Source organism: Aptenodytes patagonicus, chromosome 1, assembly GCF_965638725.1.
Source record: "Aptenodytes patagonicus chromosome 1, bAptPat1.pri.cur, whole genome shotgun sequence".
Classification (NCBI taxonomy): Eukaryota; Metazoa; Chordata; class Aves; order Sphenisciformes; family Spheniscidae; genus Aptenodytes; species Aptenodytes patagonicus.
The window spans coordinates 95,646,714-95,668,064 of record NC_134949.1 but is presented as its reverse complement, the minus strand read 5'-3'; the positions used below and the strand labels follow the sequence as shown (position 1 = coordinate 95,668,064).

At 39.1% G+C, this 21,351-nt stretch overlaps 2 protein-coding genes across 4 annotated transcripts in view; one reads left to right on the top strand and one right to left on the bottom strand.

Moving 5' to 3' along the window:
* The window catches only part of CMSS1 (cms1 ribosomal small subunit homolog), a 250,424-nt gene that overhangs the window by 69,412 nt on the left and 159,661 nt on the right, over positions 1–21,351 (top strand). The gene's annotated exons all lie outside the window — the stretch shown is intronic.
* FILIP1L (filamin A interacting protein 1 like) overlaps positions 1–21,351 on the bottom strand; it is a 215,035-nt gene that overhangs the window by 67,639 nt on the left and 126,045 nt on the right. The window contains exons 2-4 of one of the 3 annotated variants that reach the window (XM_076349829.1): positions 19,401–19,687; positions 15,999–16,172; positions 8,627–8,805 (exon numbers count right to left, since the gene is read on the bottom strand). In XM_076349829.1, the coding sequence (XP_076205944.1) occupies positions 8,627–8,805; positions 15,999–16,172; positions 19,401–19,670 (623 nt within the window). In that variant the 5' untranslated portion in view covers positions 19,671–19,687. Of the gene's footprint in view, positions 1–8,626; positions 8,806–15,998; positions 16,173–19,400; positions 19,688–21,351 lie in introns of those variants that run through there. The other 2 variants (XM_076349837.1, XM_076349846.1) reach the window with 2 other exon arrangements.

The following is a 21,351-nucleotide window of genomic DNA, read 5'->3' as shown; positions in this document are numbered from 1 at the left end:
ACGTACTTATGTGAAAATTGAAATTATCATGTAAGAAGATTTTGGTGTTTATTTTTAACAATTTTTTCCAGTAATCTCTGTCCTCAACCGATTTAGTGCTACTGATTTTTCTTGTTTATTCTCTGTTTAAAATTACTGTCTTAGCACAGAGACTGAGGCTGTGACATTTTTCTTAAACTGCTTCAGTCTCCCATGCATGCTTCTTTCATACGTGTATATAATGCTCAGAGATTTTTGTAGCTGGGCATAAGTGCATTGAAGCTCATAGTATGCCATGGGAAACTTGGTTATGGGTTTAGACTGCAGGTCTTGGTAACTGATGCGTGACCTGCATTCTCAGTTCTCATGGCCATTTTTCTCTTGCCTGTTCTTAAGATATGAAACTAATTATAGCACATATAAGTCACTTACATTTTTCTGCCACAAGAAAGATCTTAACTTCATTGAGACTTCTCCACACTCGAACAGGAGTATAACTTTTCCCATAGCAATGGTTTGTTCTGGAAACTTATGATAGTGTCAAACTTTCTATCTCGGAGAATGATTTATAGATTTTTCTCTCTGTCTGATGTTGTGTGTTTTCTTTTCAAACTCCAGTTACAAAATCCTGTTCCAATTTCTCGCTCTCTCACAGACCCACCCTGCAATGAATCAGAAGTGCACCGTGTCTTTTTTTGGTCACAGGTCTTGGTGCAGTCATCCACTTCTATTGTTGCTTATGATTAGACTAGTTATGCTGTGCTGCACATGGAGCGGTGCACTCGGTCTTATTTGGAAATGTAAATTGGTGACTAGAGCGAGTGCCCCATTACTGAGGGCAGCGCCTCACCATGAGCATATTTGGCCAGTGCTTCATCGTCCGCGCTGGTCACTGGTTAGGTTCCAAACAGAGTATATGGAGTTGGTGTTGATTTACAAGAGCCATAAATACTCTGAGACTTGCCAGCTTGGAAAGATCATCTTTCCCTTTGAGCTCTGACGCTACCATTAAAAGTGCTGACCAGAGCTACCACCAGGGTGGTTTTCCATGATCATCCCTTTCAGGAGAATTTACGGCCTTTTGCAGGGAGGGCATATGGCAACCACCATCGCTTTCCCCTCTCGTGAGGGGAGAGAAGGTGGCAGCGTAGAACAACATCGTTTGACTAAGGTTTTTCATTGTGTCCTTCCCGGCCTCAAAGTACACAATGGTAGTATTGGTTGGTAGTCATGGCAGTGTGCCTGAAGCAGTGAACAGACATCTTAAGTGCTCAGAATTAGAGAAATTAAATGTGAGCCTGACTTCTCTCTGTCATTCCACCAATGTCAGTGGAGTTGCATGAGAAACGGTTATCACCTAGATCTTGCATCTGCTTGCTGATTACAGTAGGTGGAATAATTTAGAATTATGGATCTAGAGAATTTCTCAGTTGTGCTAACACTGAGTTGAAAGCCCTGTTTCTATTTGTATTTATTCTTAATCTTTGCTTTGAATAAACATAATGTGACCTTATTTAACAGTTTGGGGGGTTTTTTAATCCCTTTGTTAACCGGGATTTTATTAATTTATTTGCTTTAAGATAAAGTATTTTAACCTTCCATCATGCGCAGAAACTGCTGTAGAAATCTTTGAATCCTTGAATTTTGACAAGGGTTTGATTTCACAACATCTGTTGAAAGTTATGTAGTGCAATGGTACATAGTTTTTCACGTACGAGCATGAGGTAATTAATCTGTGTACATCACTTCCTTGAGTCTGTCTTCGTGCCTCAGTGGTATTATTAGTGGGACTGTCCCATCGGGGTGTAATGCAGAATAAGAATGCTAATATTTTGCTTGTGGTGGGTCTCTCTTACTCACCTACAGAACACTAGATACCCATGAAAAAGGTCAAATGTACAGAGTTCTGGCATCCATTTCACAACTTGCAAGACATAGTCTCAGGCATATGTAATATATAGAACTCATTGCCAGAAAGCTAAAAGGAAATGATTGCATTTGAGTACAATGCAATCTACAACAATAGTTTAGTGTGCATGAAATTAAAAACTGCTGGTAACACATGTAGAATAAATAAGTTGACAGTGTTTATTTTTGCTGTAGCTTTCTATAGAGATAAGATCCTGCTTCTTACAATATTTAATTGGCTTCATTAAGAAAAACAGCAAATATTAATTTTACCCACTGTTATAGAATATTGAATTTTCCAGAGCTGGGCACGCAGTATGTCGTTATTCTAATGTGTGAATGTGTCAGAATTAAAGTACAGCAATGTTACACTGACAACGTAGTAACACACTTCACCTTTTAGTGGAGATGGTTCCTTCTCTCCCTGATGCCCTGTTCCGGTTTTCAAGTGTTGTTCACTTGACCTACTGTGTGTAGCAATTACTTTCATCTGACACTTTAAAAAACAAAACAAAAACAAACCACTTAACCTAGTGCACTCAGTTTTTATGAAATCACATTTCTTACCTACTCAGTACCTGAGCAGAATTATAACATAATATGATATAATTTTGGTACGTTTTTGGTATGATGTTTAGTCCATGTGTTAACATTGCATGAGAAGGTAAGAGTGCACTGTAAAGGTACACAAGAGGAAATACATAGCCTTAATGCAGTAATGAGAATGCATCCAGTGAAGAGACATAGAGGGGTGAAACAGCTAATGTGGAAATGATAAAATATTTTTGAAGTGAGGGCCTGGAAAAGGATTTAGTTATTTGGATGGACAGAAAGATATGTTTGGTTTATTTGTCTGGGGTGTGTGCGGGGGGGGTGGGGGGTTTAAATTTTTTTTTATTTTCTTGGAGGTGCTATGAAGAAGAATTTGAGACTTAAATGTAGAAAGGCTCAGGTAGAAAACGTGCCTAGGTATGACAGGCTGAGTGACAAGCAGTATGACTTTGTTACCCCAGTTTTAAGAACTGAGGTATTAGAGAATCTTAAGGATGAAGCCAAGGGCAGGGGGATAAAAGACTGAGTTCCCTTCTAGTCCCATGGAGTTGGGGATGATGGCAGGTTGCTCACAAATGGTGAGATTTGTTGTGGTGGTGGTGGTTGGAGTAGACTGGAGTCATCAGCATAGAGGTGATGGCTGGCTTTGAGTTTCTGTGAGGAGAAGTACAGAGAGTGAATGGATAAAGAGAAGACCTAAACAATAAGACCCATGAGGTCCTATGGACAGAGTAGAGGTGGACAATGAGAAGTTTCCAACTCAGAGTACACTGTGGAAACAGAGAAATGAGTCCAGCTGGAGTCGCAGAAACTCTGTGTGGGTAAGATGGCAAGGAAGTGCTGAAAGCTCATTTGTGTCTAAGGCAGCCAAAAGATCAGAGACAGTGAAGATGGATTGGGTTCAGAGGTTTGCCAAAAGGGAAGTTATTGAGCCTTTAATGAGAGCAGTTTCAGTTGAACATGGGGCAGAAGCCAGACCAGAATGATGCCTACAATGAAACTGAGGGAAAGGGTCTCCTGGTGAGGATGGCAAAGACTGCATCAGGAGCCCACGCAGCCAGCAGAATCACTGTCCCTTGGAAATCTTCAATAGTCAGCTGGACAGGGGTCTGAGCAACCTGATCTGACTGTTAAGTTAGCCCTGCACTCAGCAGGTTGTGCTGGAGACCTCCAGAGATCCCTTCTAGCCTGTATCACTCAACAGGATGTCATATTAAGTGACTGACCTTGAGGGGGTGCAGCAGTTGGAGCAAGCAGCACAGGGGTTTATGGTGTTTTGTCAGATGAGAAAGACTACAGTTGTGAGACTTCTGCAGGTTAGGTTCTATTTTTTAAGCTTGGTGAATGCCGACTCCTCAGATGGGTATAATAATAACAACTTTTATCTTAACACTGAAAATGCCTGTTACTTGATGTTTTAAGAAGAAATGTCTGATATAGTGGAATAGAGTTTGGTTGGCTGGCTTAGGTTTTTTCACTTGCTTACAGCATAAGGAGTAAGTTTCCTTTTAAGAAATATTAGGATTATCTTATATGTGAATAATTGTGTTTTCTTCTTCTCTGGACTATGTTCTCTATATGACCTTTGTGAGTGTGAATTCAGAGCTAAAATGAAAACTTATGATGGCTTTCCTCCCTGTAGGAAAAAAAATCCCTCATCTTAGTAGATGATCCTTAAACTAAAGATCTTATTAATTGCTGCTATACCAACCTGCAAAGTTTTGTGCTAATACTTGAATTCCTGTGAGCAACATTTATCATAACTGCCTTTAAAAATCTATTTATATTGCTTATTAGCAAACTGCTATTTTTTCCTGTCCTGTTGAACAATGTACACTTATTTAACTGGTGTATGTTCATAATAAAGCTTTACCCTTTGTATAGTTGAGAGTCTATATAGTATATAGAAAGTTTGAAGATGGGACACACCTATATATTGGGAGATTTCTTCCATTCCTCCAGTTTAACCCTTGTACCCCAAGGTACCTGTGACTGGTTTCTTCCACTCATACCTTCATTTCCTTTCAGTATTCAGAAAATGGGGAATAACTGTGCTTATGTAATACTTAAAACAACTTGAGATTTGCAGAGGATAAGGGCTGTGTAAGTGCTAATCATTTTACTATTTTACTCTCTCATTTCTTTTTTTGTGTGTGGGGGGTGGAGAGTAATATGTAAATGTATAAATACTTGCATGCACATAGCATGTGTTTTCAAACTGGGCACATGTATATCTGGAAAACCTTGTTTCATATTTTAGCTTTGTAAAATGCTTTCTAAAATAGCAGCTTTTATTATTTAATTGTACTACAAAAATATGGAATGTGGATAAATATATTTGGACAAGTAGGTACATGCTCAGGGAAGATACAGTGGAATCTGCATTTGAATCTAAAGTAAGTATTCTTCCTAGTCCTTAATTCTGCCCTCCATCCCTCAACCCCATGAAATGCTAGAGCTTCTAAACAAGCTCAATGGCTTTTATGCTATGGTTCTTCAGGTGCACCCAGTAGTCTCTGTATCTAGCTTCTGGAGGTTTTTTACGTTCTTGTGAGTTTGGGTGCTGCTATTTCTTTAGGCTCCAGCAATACAATAAAATTTTCCCTTCTAGACTCTAGCAGACTTGGTCTAGTACACTACCATGCATGTGTAGTTTGTCTTTGTGTTCCTGTCTGGTCTGCACACATACAGAGTACAATTCCTGTTGAAGTGTAAGAAAGACCTATCCAGTTGTTGCCCATAGGCCTCCTTTTCTCCACAAAACTGTTCCTTATCTGATAGGAGTTTGTCAGTGGATCCATGCTTTAAGTACATATGACTGAAGACTACATATGACTACTTTTACGTACTGTAGATGGGAATAAAGTCCCTGTAGTGCACATAAAAAAATATGTTGGGGAAAACAGTTTGGGTTATTCCTGCCTCGGGCAAAGGCAAACCTATCCGTGGGATTGCTTTTGCTCAAGGACCTGGGTGTACTTGGTGGATAATGCGGAAGGATGGGGAAGTCCGATGTGTACCTCAAGGGGATTTGATTTTGGGTGAGAATAGCCAATGGTCTGAATTATGTGATGTTAAGTACTACATAAATATAATGTAGTAAATATAATGATAGTAGCATGATTTTATAATATATAATATTATATATTATAATGATAGTAGCATGATTTTATCATTCTTTTACTGGTAAATGTCTGTTGCTAAGTCTTGAGGCTCTTTTCAGTTTGGAAGACCAATCTTTGTCTCATAACTACAACAAGACTGTGGAGGATTAGTTTTGGCTGTCAACAAGAAAAACACTTAAAATGTCTAAAGGGTTAATATCAGTTCTCATATCTAGAAAGCTGTCACTAGTCCTGTCATAAGCTTAAACTCCCAAATCTGACAATGTACAATTGCTGAGGTCAAACTTAGTCTTCTTGCCTTGCTATGAAGTCAAAGGGGTTCTCGAATGATTAAGGTGAAGGGTTTTTACTGAGTCAGTGAAGACTGCTAATATTTTGCATGATCCAAACATGTTTTTAAACTCTTCTAAGGAGAAATGTCATGTATGGAGGGACTAAGGCGGCAGAAAGGCCCTAGAGATGGAGGCTTGCCTAGGTTTTGTAAAACATGATCGTCTGATAAATTAGTTCACCACTAAAATTTTCATTTAAGAATTCTTCAGTTCTGTACTTCCTGAGCGCATACGTAACAAAGAGGAAATGCTTTCCATCCTCCTTATTTGAAAATATATTCAATCATATGTAAGAGTTGGATCTGACTGATAGTTTCTTTATTCTTGCTGTCCAGAGTAGTTTTCAGTGCTTCAGCATCACTGTTCCATAACATCAAAATTTTTTTCATTTTGATCATATAATCACGTATTACTCATGTACCTTGTTTGGCTTGCATGCATTCTATACTCTTCAAGGATATCTTTAGCATATACTGTAGCCTTGCTGTTTGAAAAAAGCAAGACGCTTTTTTGACTAATTGAACGGAAGTCCAGGATTTTGTTTTGAAACTGAAATACTGTTAGGAATGTTATATACCCTTCCACACTTGGAAGAGAATACTGCTTCTGGCTGAAAAAAGAAGAAAGTTCATTGATGAATACTTAATGCTTTTCTGAATATTTTTTTTTTTTAATTGGGGGGGAAGCAAAAATTCATTTGTCGTTGCTTTATGTATGAAACTTTTCGTAGCGTTCTATTTGTTCTTAATCCAAATGCAAAATTCACATCCTGAGATGATTTAAATTGGACTAAGGTTTTTGAAATGGAAGAAAAGGTCACTTTGCATATGGGGGTGTGTTCTGAATGTCAGGTCAGGCAGGCTAACGTAGAAAGAGCTGTGCCTTAACTTGCTGAGTGTTTTTTTGATTGTGGGGGGTTTTTTTGTTTGTTTTGGGGTTTGTTGGTTGGTTTTGGTTTGGTTTTGGTGGTGTTGGTTTTTTTTTTTGTTATGGCAGGCAATTGTGTAGAGATCTTGATGGCGACATTACTTGGCAAACATTTTGGAATCAGCTCAACATGTGACATCACACCCCCTTAAGGTTTTCCACATAAAATACGTCCTCCAAAGAAAATACAAAAATTGAGACTTAATCTGAAATCTATTATAACATCCTCTAAGGTCTCATTAGGCACCTCAGTATTCCTGCCCCCCCTCCTCCCCTGTTTCCAGGCAGATAGACTAAATGTTGCAGGTAATAGTGGTAAATGTTTTATAGTCTTCTTGGGGGGAATATGGAGGAGGGCAGGGAAGAAAGTTTTAATCCCATGTCTACCTTGTTTTCACAAGAAAAAAAATACAAGGACACTGATGCTTAGTCTTTCCTTCTGTGCAGCTTTTCAAGCTGTGTAAGCACATGTGTCTGATGTAATATTTTGCCACTTTTAGCAACTGTAGTTGTTTAGCTCTGTCTCTGAGATGAGTGTCTCATAGTTTTTGAGAAAAAGACAGCAGAGATGAAAACTGCATCTCAGGTTTTGGTTCCTGACATGATAATGTTTCACAAAAACAGTTCTTACAGAAAAAAAGTCAGTTCTGTGCCTTGTGGGGGGACTTTGTATGTGCTTTTCTGTGTGTGCCTGTGCTTGCCTGTGCTTGCCTGCATCTGTGTACATTTCTCTGGGAAGCAAAGGGGTTTTTTTCCCCAGCTGCTTTAATTGCAATCCATAAATATGGCTGTGTACTCAGTGGGAAGCATATGTGCTATCTTTGATAAACCTGCAGGAGAGAGGTGTAGTGTGAAGGGTGAACACTGCCAAAATACGTGGAACATGATGTTACACAGGCAAAGCAGAGGAAGAATTATCTATGCATAATGTGAGTTTAGAATAGGCTTGACGTTCTCACACCCAAACATTTCCATCTGGAAGCTGTTCCTAAGCGAAAGGAAACAGACAGTATTCTCCTATCTTCTGGAGTAGCTATCCAGGGAATAGGAAATTCTCTTCAATTCCCCCCCCCTTAGGATGTGTTCAGTTTTACTGCAGATTCAGAGAAGCCACAGTTTAAAGTGGCTTTTTTAAAGACAGTACATGACATTAAATTCTTCTTAATCCTTCTTCTGGGAATTGGTATTGAAACCCTCACACTGTGCTTAAACAAGCTGTAGTGCTTTTAGGTTACAAATAAAAATAAAGTTGGATTTATGGCTTTTATGCCAATTCTGATATAAGAACTTTATGGCGTTCTTATTTTCAAAGCTTTCTGCAAATTATCCTCTGCCTTTGCTTCCTCTCTGTATTTCTGTGGTCTGCCCAAACACTTCTAATTTTCCTCATGTCTTTTTCTTCTGACATCAAAGGCTGCACGCCTGATTTCATATTCTGTTACTTACATACTATAGTGTACACTGAGCATCTTAAACATGCTGAAAGGTTCACCTATTTCATGTTGGTTGTAACTCTACACATTTGCGTATCTCCCTGTATTCTCTGTAGTATAACATACCTGTCGTCCTGCCATAGTGCTGAAGAATCTGCCAACCATTTGACCTACCTTACCTGCTGATCGAGCTGTAGACACTACTTTTATTTAGGAGTAATTAGTCAAGGTTTCACAGCTGAACTCTCAAAATACAACTCTGCAAATATTTCTGATTTTTAGCGGATGCAGAATAAGAAGGTGGACAGATCCTTAGACATAATGTTAAATTGTAGGTATTTCTTAGTACTATGGCAAGAGGTAACCTTACCTTTCACGTTCTTGTTCCAGTAAGTTTGTAAACTCATCGCTTTTTTCCATGTATTTGCTGTGCTTCCTCTTCTCTTCTTCTAGTTCATACAGTGTCTGTCTGTGTGATTTTTCTACCATTAGAAGTTGCTCCAGCATTCGTCTGTGAGTTTCTTTCTGTTTCTCTACAACTTTATCAAGCTACAAAAAAAGCAAAAACTCCTGAAGTCTTTTGAAACTCTTGCTTGCTCAGGCTTTCATTAATGAAAGATTTTAAGACAGGCTTAATAATATAAAATGCATTTAACAGCCTAATGGCCAGGTCCTTTGGTATCTGTTTGGAAAGGGTTATTTAAGTCTGTCAGTCTAATTCTGACAAATTAGAAAAATAAGTTAAGGTATTGTTTTGCAGGACCCTCAGTCACCTTCTGTTCCTCCTCCTGCCATGACTGATCCCCAACAGCTACTAATTAACAGTTACTGTTCCCAGGGCTGTGCTTTTCTCATTGATCATTGTGGTAGAGAAACAGATGTCTTGGCAGAAGAAGCCTTTGCTTCCCACAGAAGTAGACTGACTTCTGGTTGAATAGAAATAGCTGCCTCATTTGTACCTGCACAGGAAATGAGAGCATTGAATTGTCTTTGTAAGGTAGACAGGTAGATCAAAAAGCAGTTTTCCTCTGGTTACACAGTAAATGCATGATAGGACCAAGAGTGGAAAACAGTCCTGTCTCCTGTCCTTACTCTGGGCATGGCTCTGGGTTTCTGGAGTAAACAAGCACTAAATTTTGAAATGGTTGGAAGTATTTTTATTCATCGGTGGCATTTCCTGTTTTGTTCCTCAAATTTCACATGTTGTAAAGGGTTTTGCCTTGAAGATGGCACCTTGATAGCACACTTTAAATATCAAATTCTCTCCCTTCCCCAAGGATTTCTGCTGAGCTTCTAAATATTATTATATAGTGATATTTTAATTTAAATAATTATTTTAGGGTTTGGTAATAATTTTTAGTTTTTCTAAACCACAGAGGTATTTGCATAACTGTTCACTGGAGTTATGCTGTTAAACAAAATGATTTTCACAAACTGAGAGAAAATTACCATTCTGAGGATTCTCTCATAATTTTGAATTCAGTATGTGACTCAGTTATGCAAGTGTGTGTGTATGAAACCAGAAGGGCTTTTCCTCCTTAGGCATAACTGATATAGCTCAAGTTTGAGGAGTGCTCACTGGAGGCCATCTAAAGACCCGGGAAGAGTGCACTGGTGAGAATCTTTGTTCCCTGCTTGTTCCCCTTCTCCTGTGGAGACTGCCTCCCTCATCAGGTCAACACAGGAATCCTCGTATCCTTTTTGGAAAAGAGAAATTTAGAGCTCAAAGCCCAGTGCCTCCTTTTAACCACAGTCTATTCTAGTAGGTCAAGCTACTTTGCAGTGCTTCACTCTATTAATAGGAAAGAATTCACAAATGGGCAGTGTGGGAAGCAAGGCTGGTCCTGGTTCTTCAAACGTTTCCCCCACAAGGAACTTCATGTGCCACAAGAAACACCGGGGCTTCAGATTCTTAGGGCCACTGCTTATTTTGGACAATTTAATTCCAAGGAAAATGATTAATTATCTTTTCCTCATGTTTATTCATAGTTTGGCCAATAGAAGCGATGACAGGAAGAGCTGGAATGCCTAAACATGAGTTTCTTGAATGAGTGAGAATATCTTCAATTTCTACATGGGCTTCCGAGTCTCCCCCTGCTTACCTCAGCTTCTTTTTAAGCTTTATATATTCTCTTATGTTTCTCCTAAATCATGGTTAACTTTTTTGGTGACACTGCTATGAATAAGGAAAAAGGAACTATTGACAAGACTTTGAAGATGTTTTCAGTCCAAAATATTCCAAAGAAACGTGGACCATTTTGAAAATTGCCTGTTCTTTCTGCTTGTGATGTTAGAGAGTGTCTTTTCTGTTGTGACATAGCTGAGCTCATTTCACGCATGATCAAAAAATGTAAAGAAACCTACGACTCTCCTTTTTGGCTGTTTTGTGGTGCTCTTACAGCAGGTTGTTAAGGCTTTTTTCATCTTGTTCACTCAGAATTTGCACACTTTTACACCAGCAAGGTCAATGTTTTCTGGAATCATGATCTTGAAGTAGGACCTCTCTTGGGAAAACATTTCTTACCTAAACCCTTGCATATGCGAGCTTTCTCAGTAAGCAAGTGCTGCCTTATACAGTAATCGCTTGGCTGTGTTGTCTGTGTCTTTTACAGAGGTTGAAAACTGAATTGCCTTAAAAGGTCAGGTTGAAGAAAACTGGCCACTTTTAATTTTTCCACACTCTCCCTTTTTCCACCAGAAGTGTAAATTTCAAAATTCAAAATCTTTTGTTCAGCTACTAGTTTACCAGAATGAGAGAATTTTCAGTGTGTTTTATCAACCTTCCTCCCCCTCCAAGATTTTGGAGTGTTTTTTGGAACAGCTATTGCACAGATGCATGAAGCACCATCACCTGAGTTTCTGATCCTCACCTTTTTAAAGTTCATGCTTTCAGGTGAATATATGCTGTTCTCAGAAAGCAACCTGCCTCCTGGTTTTTGGTAAAGTTCTGATATGGTGCTGTTTGCAGCTATGGCCCTGTCTTACTTAAATTGATATGAACTGGGCATCAGCCTTGCGTGATAGTGCTTGCTGACCTCAGCACTCAGTGCGAGGTCAGGTGGGGAAGAAAGCAAAGGTGTGAACTTCTGATTTCTTTTGGCAGGCAGTCTGCATCGACGGGGTTAAGAAAGTAAAGTGATGCATTTGTGTGGATTGGACCACCGTTTCAAAAGTATATGTAAGAACCTGAGGAGATGTGTAAATAATTATCATAAGAAAACACTGAAATTTCTGGCTACAAGCTGATCATAAATGAAATTACTCCTGTTTCCAAACATATAAATGCCTGATGGAGATGAGGGTTAGTCATCAACACAAACAACATTAACCAAATAGAAAATAGTCCTGCTTCTGCACTGTTGGGTGTGAAGGGTTTGGGACCTGCCAGCAGTGTTTTATGGGTTCAGTATATTTTCTTTGCTCTAGAGTATTTGTTGAATGGCTATGAGAGGTTGGTTCAAGTGGTAATCCAACCAGCAAGTATGCAAGAAGAAAGGTAGTAACTCCAGGTTTTTGTTTTGCAGTTCTCAGTGAGCAATGCCAGTGCCTTTCACTTCGCATTTGTGCTTTTGTCAGTGTTGAGATTAGCAGTTTGGATTACAAACTGGTATTTGGAATGGGAGAGGTGTTTATTCAAGGCCGGGGGGGGGGGTGGGGGGGCGAGGGGCAGACACGACACACACGAGGAATTTGAAAGTGGGTAAAAGAACGGTAGTGTCCTGGGGGAGACCTGCTTACATGAAAGGGTAAGAGAGACAAGTAAATAAGCTGCTGCATCAAAGCTGTTTTCATGTTGCAATTTTCTCCTGTTGCTTAGATTAGAAGATGCATTTAGGTTTTCTTTTCAAGAATGCTGTCAAATCAGTTCTACCATGAGCATTCGCAGCTGGCGTGTGGCTGTTGTGGCTGGGGACAAGGTGGAGAGCGAGAGCTTGGGATTCCACTTGGGAGAGAAGAGAAGAGGTGCTGGGCCTGTCTCCTGGTACAGGTGGGTGACAGAGAAGAGAATTTGAGAGGCAGCAGATCCTGCATCACAATTAATGCAGACACTTGAGATCTGCATGTAAGCTGCATAATGGGTATGGGCATTTGGCGTTGTGACACTTGTGTGTGTTATTGTGCAGCATGCCTCTCCCTCGCTGCAGGACCAAGCAGAGTGGAGTGTGGTGCTGAGTTGCTGCACTTCTGTGTGTTTTGTTTGGAAGCTCTGTTGTGTCCTTCTGTGAGATAAGGGCACTTCCCTGAGGAGCAAATTCTACTCTTGCATTTTCCCTGTGAGATCTTGTGGCTGACTCCCACGTATCCAGCAGAGAAGAGAGAGAAGTCGTGTGAACCCCTGCTAGTGTGAGATCCTCTCACAGGAGCAGTCTCCAGCAGCCCCTGGATCCTCAAATTACTCTGTCCAAATGCTAAATCTGTGCATGCAGAAATATCCATTTATATGTACGCGCACACGTTTACTCAGCATATACAGTTCTTGGCTAAAAACCACAGAGGACTAGTAAGAAGCAGTGTAAATGTCTTCTGTTGAAAATTAAAGTGATAAAATCTTAATTTATTGATTTGTTGTTTTGTTCTTGCTAACCATATGGGCTTTTTGCTAGAATTAATACTTGAACATACTGCACAATACAATGGAAAATAAGAGGCATGGTCTTACGTACTGAGAATACAGCTTGCTGAACTGTGAATAGTTCAGCAAGCTAAAAATTCACAGGAATTTAATCATTTAAATACATTTTTCCACCAGCTCATGTCTGAAGTCAAACTAGGATGGTGTGTCTCATATCCATTACGTTGGAACTGAACTTTTCGTCTTTCTCTTTTTAGACTGTTTTGTGTTTTGGTGCTGTGCCAGAATAAAATCCAGGTCAGTTATATTTCTTCATCCAAAGTTCGATGAAATATTATTTCTGTTAATATCCTCGTGGTCATTGTTTATAAACATATAATCTGAAGTTTAGGATTACTGGAGATTATGGGAGCAGTTCCTCCCTTGTCTTTTTCAACCCTAGCTGAGCCAAATTTCCATGTGAATATGTTGGTCTGCTTTTCCTGAACGCCACATTGTCAACGTTACTGTTTCAGTCTCTTCCTATGACTGTAACTTATTAGTGCCCTACAGGTGTTGTCGTTGGAAAGTTGTGACCAACATTTGTAAGACACTGTGAGCATGTAGTCAGATACACTTTGTTAAAAGGCTGATAAGGATGCATCTTCACCCGAGTTGATTGGCTCTGGGATTTTAAAAATTCATTCAATTTTGAATTATCCTTGGTGGATGCAGAATATAGGCTTTCCTCTAGTTTCGCTGCTTTTAGAGGAGTTCTCAAAGTGGTAGGAGGTACTGTTCATCACATTCCAAACAGTGAGGCACCAGATTTTTTTATCTTTGTGTTATTGGAAGCTGGGGAGATTAGAAACCAGAATTGGCTTTCTAATTCCATGAAGGTTTGAAACATGAGAAAAAGACACCATAAATTCTGCAGTATCTTCCTCTTTATATCTCTTTTCCTACATCACCTTCTCTGATGGTTTTTTGATTCTTTTTAAAAATCTATTTGTTTGTTTTTGAATCTGGGAAAATGGTTCTTATGCTATTATTCTGTATTTACTAGAATGTTGAGTACCATTCATTTTCTATTCAAGAGAAGTGGCAATAGATCTGAAGCCAGATTTTTTCATTAATAACTGACTCGATCTAAATTTATAAACCATGCAAAGATGGAAAACCTTTTCAGGCCTTTGTGTCAGACAGAAGCAAAACCAAAATAAAAGTCTATTTTCTTTTCTTTTAAGCCCCTTTAAACATAAAACAATTTATTGTATCCTCAAGTGTGAGGAATAAGAGTAAGCTTATCTGGCATTTGTTAGGTTGCAGAAAGAAATAGCTGTAGAGCAAATTTGGCTGAAAAAATCCTCTGCTTTCAAAAAATTAAAAAAAAAATTCTCATAGCCAAGGAAGACACGGTTTTGGTCTGTCACACTCCTCATAGGTTTTGCAAAGATGTATTATTACTGTTTTTTATTTTGCTACATTTCTTCACCTATGAATCCTGTTCCTAGTGATTAAAGCTGTCCAGTCACCAAATTTTCCCACTACATTCTTAACCAAATTTGCCTATTCTAAACTTCATGAAGTTTAGAAGTAAAGTAAGTGAGTTGTGAGAGAACATTAAAGGACCAGCAATCTTACAAATGCTTTCTGAAATTCACTGTACTTTCAGTTGAGTTTTGGGAAGATCCTCTGTGTTCAGGGCTACAAGGATAAATTGTCAAGAGTGAGACACACATGGTCTAGAGGAACTGGGTCAGCAGAGATTTTGTAGGCAGATAAAAAGGTACATTGTCATGGTGGCAAAGGGGAAATTTAAACGGTCGGTTCCCATACTTTGGCTGGTTCCACCTCTCCCTTGGTTTTTATAAACATTGAAAAAATGCAAACAAAAACTAAATGGATCTTTGACTTAATTTGGGGGGATTTTGAAACTGGAATAGTGGAATGCCTGCCGATTACGGCATCCTTTGGTTTACCAAGATATACGAAGTGCCAGTGGTCCTTCTAGCCTTTCAGTTGCTCTCAGGATGTTTACCTTTGCCTTTTGGAATTGCTAAATCCAGTGGTGTTAGAAATCCTTTCTCTGCCATTAAGCGTAAGAAGGAAAAAGCGTGTATAAACTTATGTAAAGTAACAGACTGAACTTATGTTTTCAAACTTTTTTGGACTTCTCTTCAAATCATTTCCATTTGTGCTCAAAGTTTCTGTGATATAATGCCACAATGTTCTAAAATAAATTAACCTCCACAGTTGAACTTTATCTGTTTCAGATTATAGCCAGAGATTTTAACCTTTGAGCCTCTGAAATGTGTGTTGACCTTTTGCCTGACATAATTTTCTCTGAAATGAACTCTGTATGCTTAGGAACATTTCTGTTCAGAAAGCTTGGAAAACACTTGATAGAAGAATTTTATTCATAATTTCTGCTTTTATTTTTATGATGATTATACTGAGCAGCGTATTAAAAAATGTTTATCTAAACTCAAGAGGAGACACTTACTTGGGAAAAAAACACATATTCTGATATGAAGGGGTTTTAATATCCAGTGATTTGCATTGCAGGGCAGAAATGAAATTCAGATAACATTGTTCAGAAAGTATGGCTGGTGCTGCAGCGTAATTAAACTAAAGGTTATTTAGGTATAATGGGAGAACATTAGATTTCTGCCTGGATGAAGTTGTAATGACAGCTCATTACAGTAACTACTCAGACCAAGCGGGTATACCTGCAACTCCCCCAGAATTAGTGGGAGCTGGGATATGTAAAGGTACACAGCTGTGCCGTTACTGCTGAATGGGGCCTTACCAGCCATTGGCAAGATGGCCTCAGTGAGACGCATGGGGAGGCATCTGTTTCTATGGGTTGTGAATTTGGATAACAGAAAGGGAGGAAAAAGAAAAGAAAAGAAGACTGTGTCAAAAATAGAAGGCTGATTATCAGAGTTTTGAGTTAGACAAAATCATATCTGTCTATGTTTAAAGCCCCCAGTGCACAGTATAAATGAGGATCATTAGATACCTGTTTTTATTAGGGACCCCACTGCACCCTGGACTTTGTTCTGCTGTCACTTACACTCATGTTAGATTCTAGATTTAGAGCTCATTCGCTTTCTTTCCCTGAAGTGAGATATTTTCTGTTGAATTTGGTGGGAACTATGGTTAAATACCAATTACATGTTCATACCTCTCCCATAGGCTTTTCGTAGATATCTTCTTGCCATTGCTCAGCCTTTGTTTGAATAGCATCTCGCTGGAGGGCCTCTAATACCTTCTTGGGTGTAACAAAGCCGTATTGTGCTTCAAGCAAAGCCAAGTCAATTTTTTCAGCCTTAAGTACTCCTATAACTTCATCTTGAGCCTGCAGAAACACAAAGTAAGGTTTTATGTGTATTTACAGGTTAGCTTTCTACTTTTGATTTTAAGAAAACTAAAAAACTTCTTAAAGAATGCTGTGTTTGTAAAATGCCCCAAAATTGTCAGTAACAGAAGACAGTTAAAAAGCATGAGGGAACTATTGGTCTTTGTATTTTATTAGTTCTGCATAAATTCCAACATCTTCAGAACCCTCATCAATGCTTAAGTACTTTGCTAGTGATTAGATAGTATTGCTGTTTCTGGACCAGTGCGTAGCATTCACAACACAAAATTTCAGGGCAAAGTGTGACTTGTGGTATTAGAAGCTGATTTTAAATGGCTAGTGAAAGATGTTAGGGTGGTTCTTGAAGCCTGGAAGTATTGCACATTCTGTATATTCTGGGTGCAAAGGTGGCTTCTGTAGTTGAAACCTGTCTGGGGTCGTCTGCTTCTGTTGTTACACTGAGCTTGTTTGAGCAGTGAATGTAGTGAGGTGTGCGGTGCAGGGGATGTGACCCTTCGCAACACGCATTCCAAAGCCATGCAATAATGGCAATTCTTTAAAACAAGATTAATTGCCTTCAAAGCTGGCAGTGGGTTCCTGTGTGCATGTATATGTACGTGTGCATGCATGTGTGAGACCATGCTGTATGTATTTATAGACATGTAGATGTGCACACACTCATGTACGTGCCCTCAGGTAATAAGCGACCTTGCAGCATCAAGTTTTTCGGAAGTAACTGCTGTAAGGGCATTCTCAATTTGTGAATGCATGCTAAAAAAAAAAGCATTTTAAAAGGTAATGATTAAAAGAAGGTCATGTTATCTGGTTTCCAAAAATTATGTAGTTTCAAAAAGTATAGCCTAAAAAAGTGCATTATACTTTTCCTTTTTTAATGTCACTGCATTTGTTTCCTTAATCTTATAAAATATCTGGTGACATCCTGTTACCAGAGAGTAGATACAATATGTTCTCAGGTATATTTTCAATATATTCTTCTATGTATATATTTCAGAAATTCTTGCACAAGCTGGCAGGTGCACATACCTTCTTCCTATCATACAGCATTGTTCTCTAAGTCCATGCTGGAGAAACATGCTGTATGTGTCTGCAGTATTTGAAGTGATCTATAGAGTCTCTTTGCTCTTTAAAAAAAACAAAACAAAAACAAAAAAACAACAACAAACCCCCCCCCCAGCCACCGAGAACACTTCTTTGCTATAAAGTTACTAGCTCCTAGATGTTAAGTTGGACAGGACAGAATACCTGCTGCGAATATTGTGCTAATTGTCTCGAAGTCCCACTTCTAATGATAGTGTTCTTTCATGAGGATATCTGATTATGTGAATGTTTCCACTGTGAGGGAAATGGGTTTAGGTCACCACCTCCCCTAGGGCTGTGTCCATCTCTCTCTCTTCTCCCCCCCCCTTCCCCCGCATCCTCTGGTGGTGGAGGTTGCCTCCTGCCTCCATTATAATGACATAACTCCATGAACTGTCTCAAACATCCATTGTCTGCAATGATCTCAGTTAAAAACAAAACAAAGTACATGCTAATCCTAGAAGGGTAGAATAGGAAGGGGGGAAATCAGAAAGAGGGATGTATCAGGAGAGGGTAACACTTTCAGTCTGACTGCTCTTGGCTGGAGCACTTCTGTATCCCTATTTGTGACTGTGTTTAAAAAAAAAAAACAAAACAAAACAATCTATTTCTAATCTTTATCATTGTGGAAAAAACCTAGAAGAGTGATTTTTGTGTATCTTAAATGTTCTGGAATCAGAGAGTAATGGCATCTAACTTTGAAACTTAATTATGGTTGGATTGACAGTTGATCTTCAGAGATTGACTTGGCATTACAGGAGGTGGAAAATTAGGAATAAAAAATGACTTCTTTTTTTCATTCATAATGCTTCCTTTGGAATGTTGGACATGATTTAAAATGTTCATGTCAGGTTCGTTGTTTTCCAGTTTCTCATTTCACTCTGTTCCAGTTTTAAATCTTAAGAGTTGAAGTGTGTGTGTTTTTATATATATATTTATTTTTTTATGTTTATATATTTATATTACACAAGTGTAATGAAGTGTGTGTGTGTAATATAAATACACAAATCTTTTCTGAGAGGAAGAGAGAACTCTTTTGGAGGAGTGTGTAACATCTGAATTTTAATCTAAATTAAGAAAGGGCAAGTGAGCAGGAGAGAAATGTTTAGCAAACATGGAAGTCATTCTGTTTGCATAATGAAATGTTTGCCTTGGATCTACCCTCAGAGATTGGTACATCTATCAAATATTCATATTGCATGTGTGTTGTTAAGCATGTATGTATTATTGTGCAAATATATATGCATATGTTAAGAATGGAACTACCCAGGTACTGTCTAGGTAGTAAACTCTGAAACCATGTGATGTACCCATTTATGCCACTTTGGCCAGCTTGCTCTTCCCTCTGCCTGGAAGCAGTTTTAAGTGGCCGTCACTACTTCTGTGCAGTCAGCCTGCCACAGAAATATTCTCCCTGCTTGCTGGAAATTTGGTTCCCACTTCCTGAAATGATGTTTGACCAGGTTAGGCATCATTTACCACTTGGCAGCTGGCTCCTTTTCCAGATAGAAAAATGCTCGCTCTTCAAAATCCAGTATCTTGTGGGCTAAGTGGCATGCAACACTTATGCTTCATATTATGGGAAATAAAATGGCTATTTTGATTTCTCTAGCAAAAGATGTTAGAATACTGTTGAGTGACTTACTTATTGTGATCTGGCACGTACTGATTCATAGGGAGTAATGCTCATGACTTCATAGGAGAGGGGAGATAAGAAATAATCAAGTAACGGATCTTAAAGGTCTCTAATATGTTTTCCATATAGGTTTTACAGTGACAAGTACTTTGTATTCAAAGTACTTAGAATGGGGCAGCACAATAGGAAAGTTTTGTGAGTTCTCTGCTTTGAGAGTTATGTGATCCTTCACAGTGGACCATGAGTGTTTTTGACACAGGTACGTTGTGAGTAAATTTTATTTCCATTTAGGAGTGGTGTAAAGATCACCTTTTCTGGCTGATAGCTATAATAATAGCTATTAATTTGCATTTTTATGTACTTTGCAGTTTATATTTGTCCTTCTCTATCAAATTAGGTAGGGTGTTTCCTTAACGTGAAAGCAGCACGTGTTTGCAGTAAGTTGGGAGGGAAGTGCGTTTTAATCTGGGATATAAAATAAGACAATAAATCACCTGTAATTCACCCTCGAGGACACTAAGAAGAAATAGCAAGTCATCACGAGAGAGATCCTCTCTTTTCTTGAAAGAACTTCTTCGTTTTTTCTCTGCCTTAGGGCTTCTTATGATGGTACTGGCTTGGGCTACATCGTCCTTCTCCTTCTGATTTCTTTGCACGTTTCCTCTCCCACTGTAACCAACCTCTTCTTTATGGTGGTCTTTTGGCCTTTGTTGGCTCAGCTTTGGTCTGGTTGGGCTTTCTGTGCTGTTACTTCTGGAACGCATGGTTTATATCTTGGAAGCTGAAGGAAGGTGGGGAAAAAAGGAATTGTTTTAACTAGCAGAGACTATAAAACTATTACCATAATTTATGGTGGGTATTATTCCCTCCAGACTGGTAGTTTTCCCTCCCACACAAGGCTGTTTGTCATTTGACAAAAGCTGACAACCTTGTGTAAGCCAACAGGACTGGGCTGTGATCCTTACTGGATGTCTGTAGTGAAGTGAGTCTTAACTGGTCTTATGCAGTTGTAACAATTCTCTCCTCAGTATTTGCAAAGGCGGCAACTTTAACAGCAGTACTGTGCACATCACCGCAGGCCACATTTCCCATTTAAGAGACAGTGCCTACCTCACTTTTCAGGAAGCTGCTTATTGTGATGAGGCAAATTTTAGGTTTAGAACATTTTCACTAGGAAGATCTTTCTGTTCCAATTTCATAACGTCCCAGCCTTTACTGTATAGCCATGTTTTGTTTTTCTTTGTCTTCCCACAGGAGAGCACAAAAGCGGTCCTCCACTACTATGAGTTATGCAGTTGCATTCCCCATGTTTGGCAAAACATAGGGGTTAGCACATCCAGACTGCAAGGGGTGAGCCTCGTTGTAAACACCCCTTTCCCAACACCACCACCTCCTCCCCAAAACCAACTACCTTGCTGATTGTGGTGTCATCCCCCCCGATAATCATGTAGTATGAAACCTTACTACTTCTTTAGTGCTAGTCTCTAGCACTCTAGAGGTGTTACTAGCTGGCCAAAGGCAGACCTGTCCTAACTAGGCCCCTTTGAAGTGCCACTGTTAAGTAAACATACTCTAATGCCTTTGCAGATAAATGACTAACACTGTATAAATATTGATTAACCTCAGGAACTCTGTTTTGCTTATCGTCACTCAGATTAAGGTATGAATGGATTATAGTCCACCTCTACAGCAAAACTGTGGTCGTGGATACCGCCTAGCAGACAAAAGCCTGATCATGTGATTCAAAGGTGAAATTAAACATGTTCCAAATACAAATAAGGCACAATTTTTCTTATTAAACCACAAAGGTAATTGCTGAAAGGTCCAGAAAATTGTTATGGCCTATGGTAGGCAGGAGATGATTGCACTGCTGCTTTTTGGCCTCACAGATCTGTGGCTGATAAGGTTCTTTCAGAGCTCCCCCTTCTGCAAGGTTCTTACTCCAAATCCTAAAGTCTTGACTGCACTCCTTAACTGTGCTAACTTTCAACTGAATGCTACAAATACTTCCTTTTGTTGTTTTTCTGCAAGAACAGGGAGGTGGAAGAAGCTTTTGGTTTGTAACGGATGATGGCTGAGAGTGGGGAGAATTTATCAAAAACATTACGAGAAAAGCAAATGATGTTTTCTGTAATGCTGAAGTCTCTTCTAGTCTAATTTAAAGCACTCATAATAGCTTGTATTTCATAAGAAAAACTTGTTTCTCCAGGTCTCCAAAAACCAAGGTGTGTCAGATTTGCATGGCAGTGTGCACTGGAACCTGTTTTGTGAAGCTGTGCATCAACAGTGTCAGGTTAGGTTGGGAGCTTGTTACAGTGCGTGTAGGAAACCGAGAATTGTTCATAGCAGGCTGGCAGTGATGTTAGCTGATGATGATTAGTTTAAGTTGGTGCTCAGCCTGTCCTTTCAGTTGAATGTAGTTTCTCTTTGTTCACTGTGGTCTGC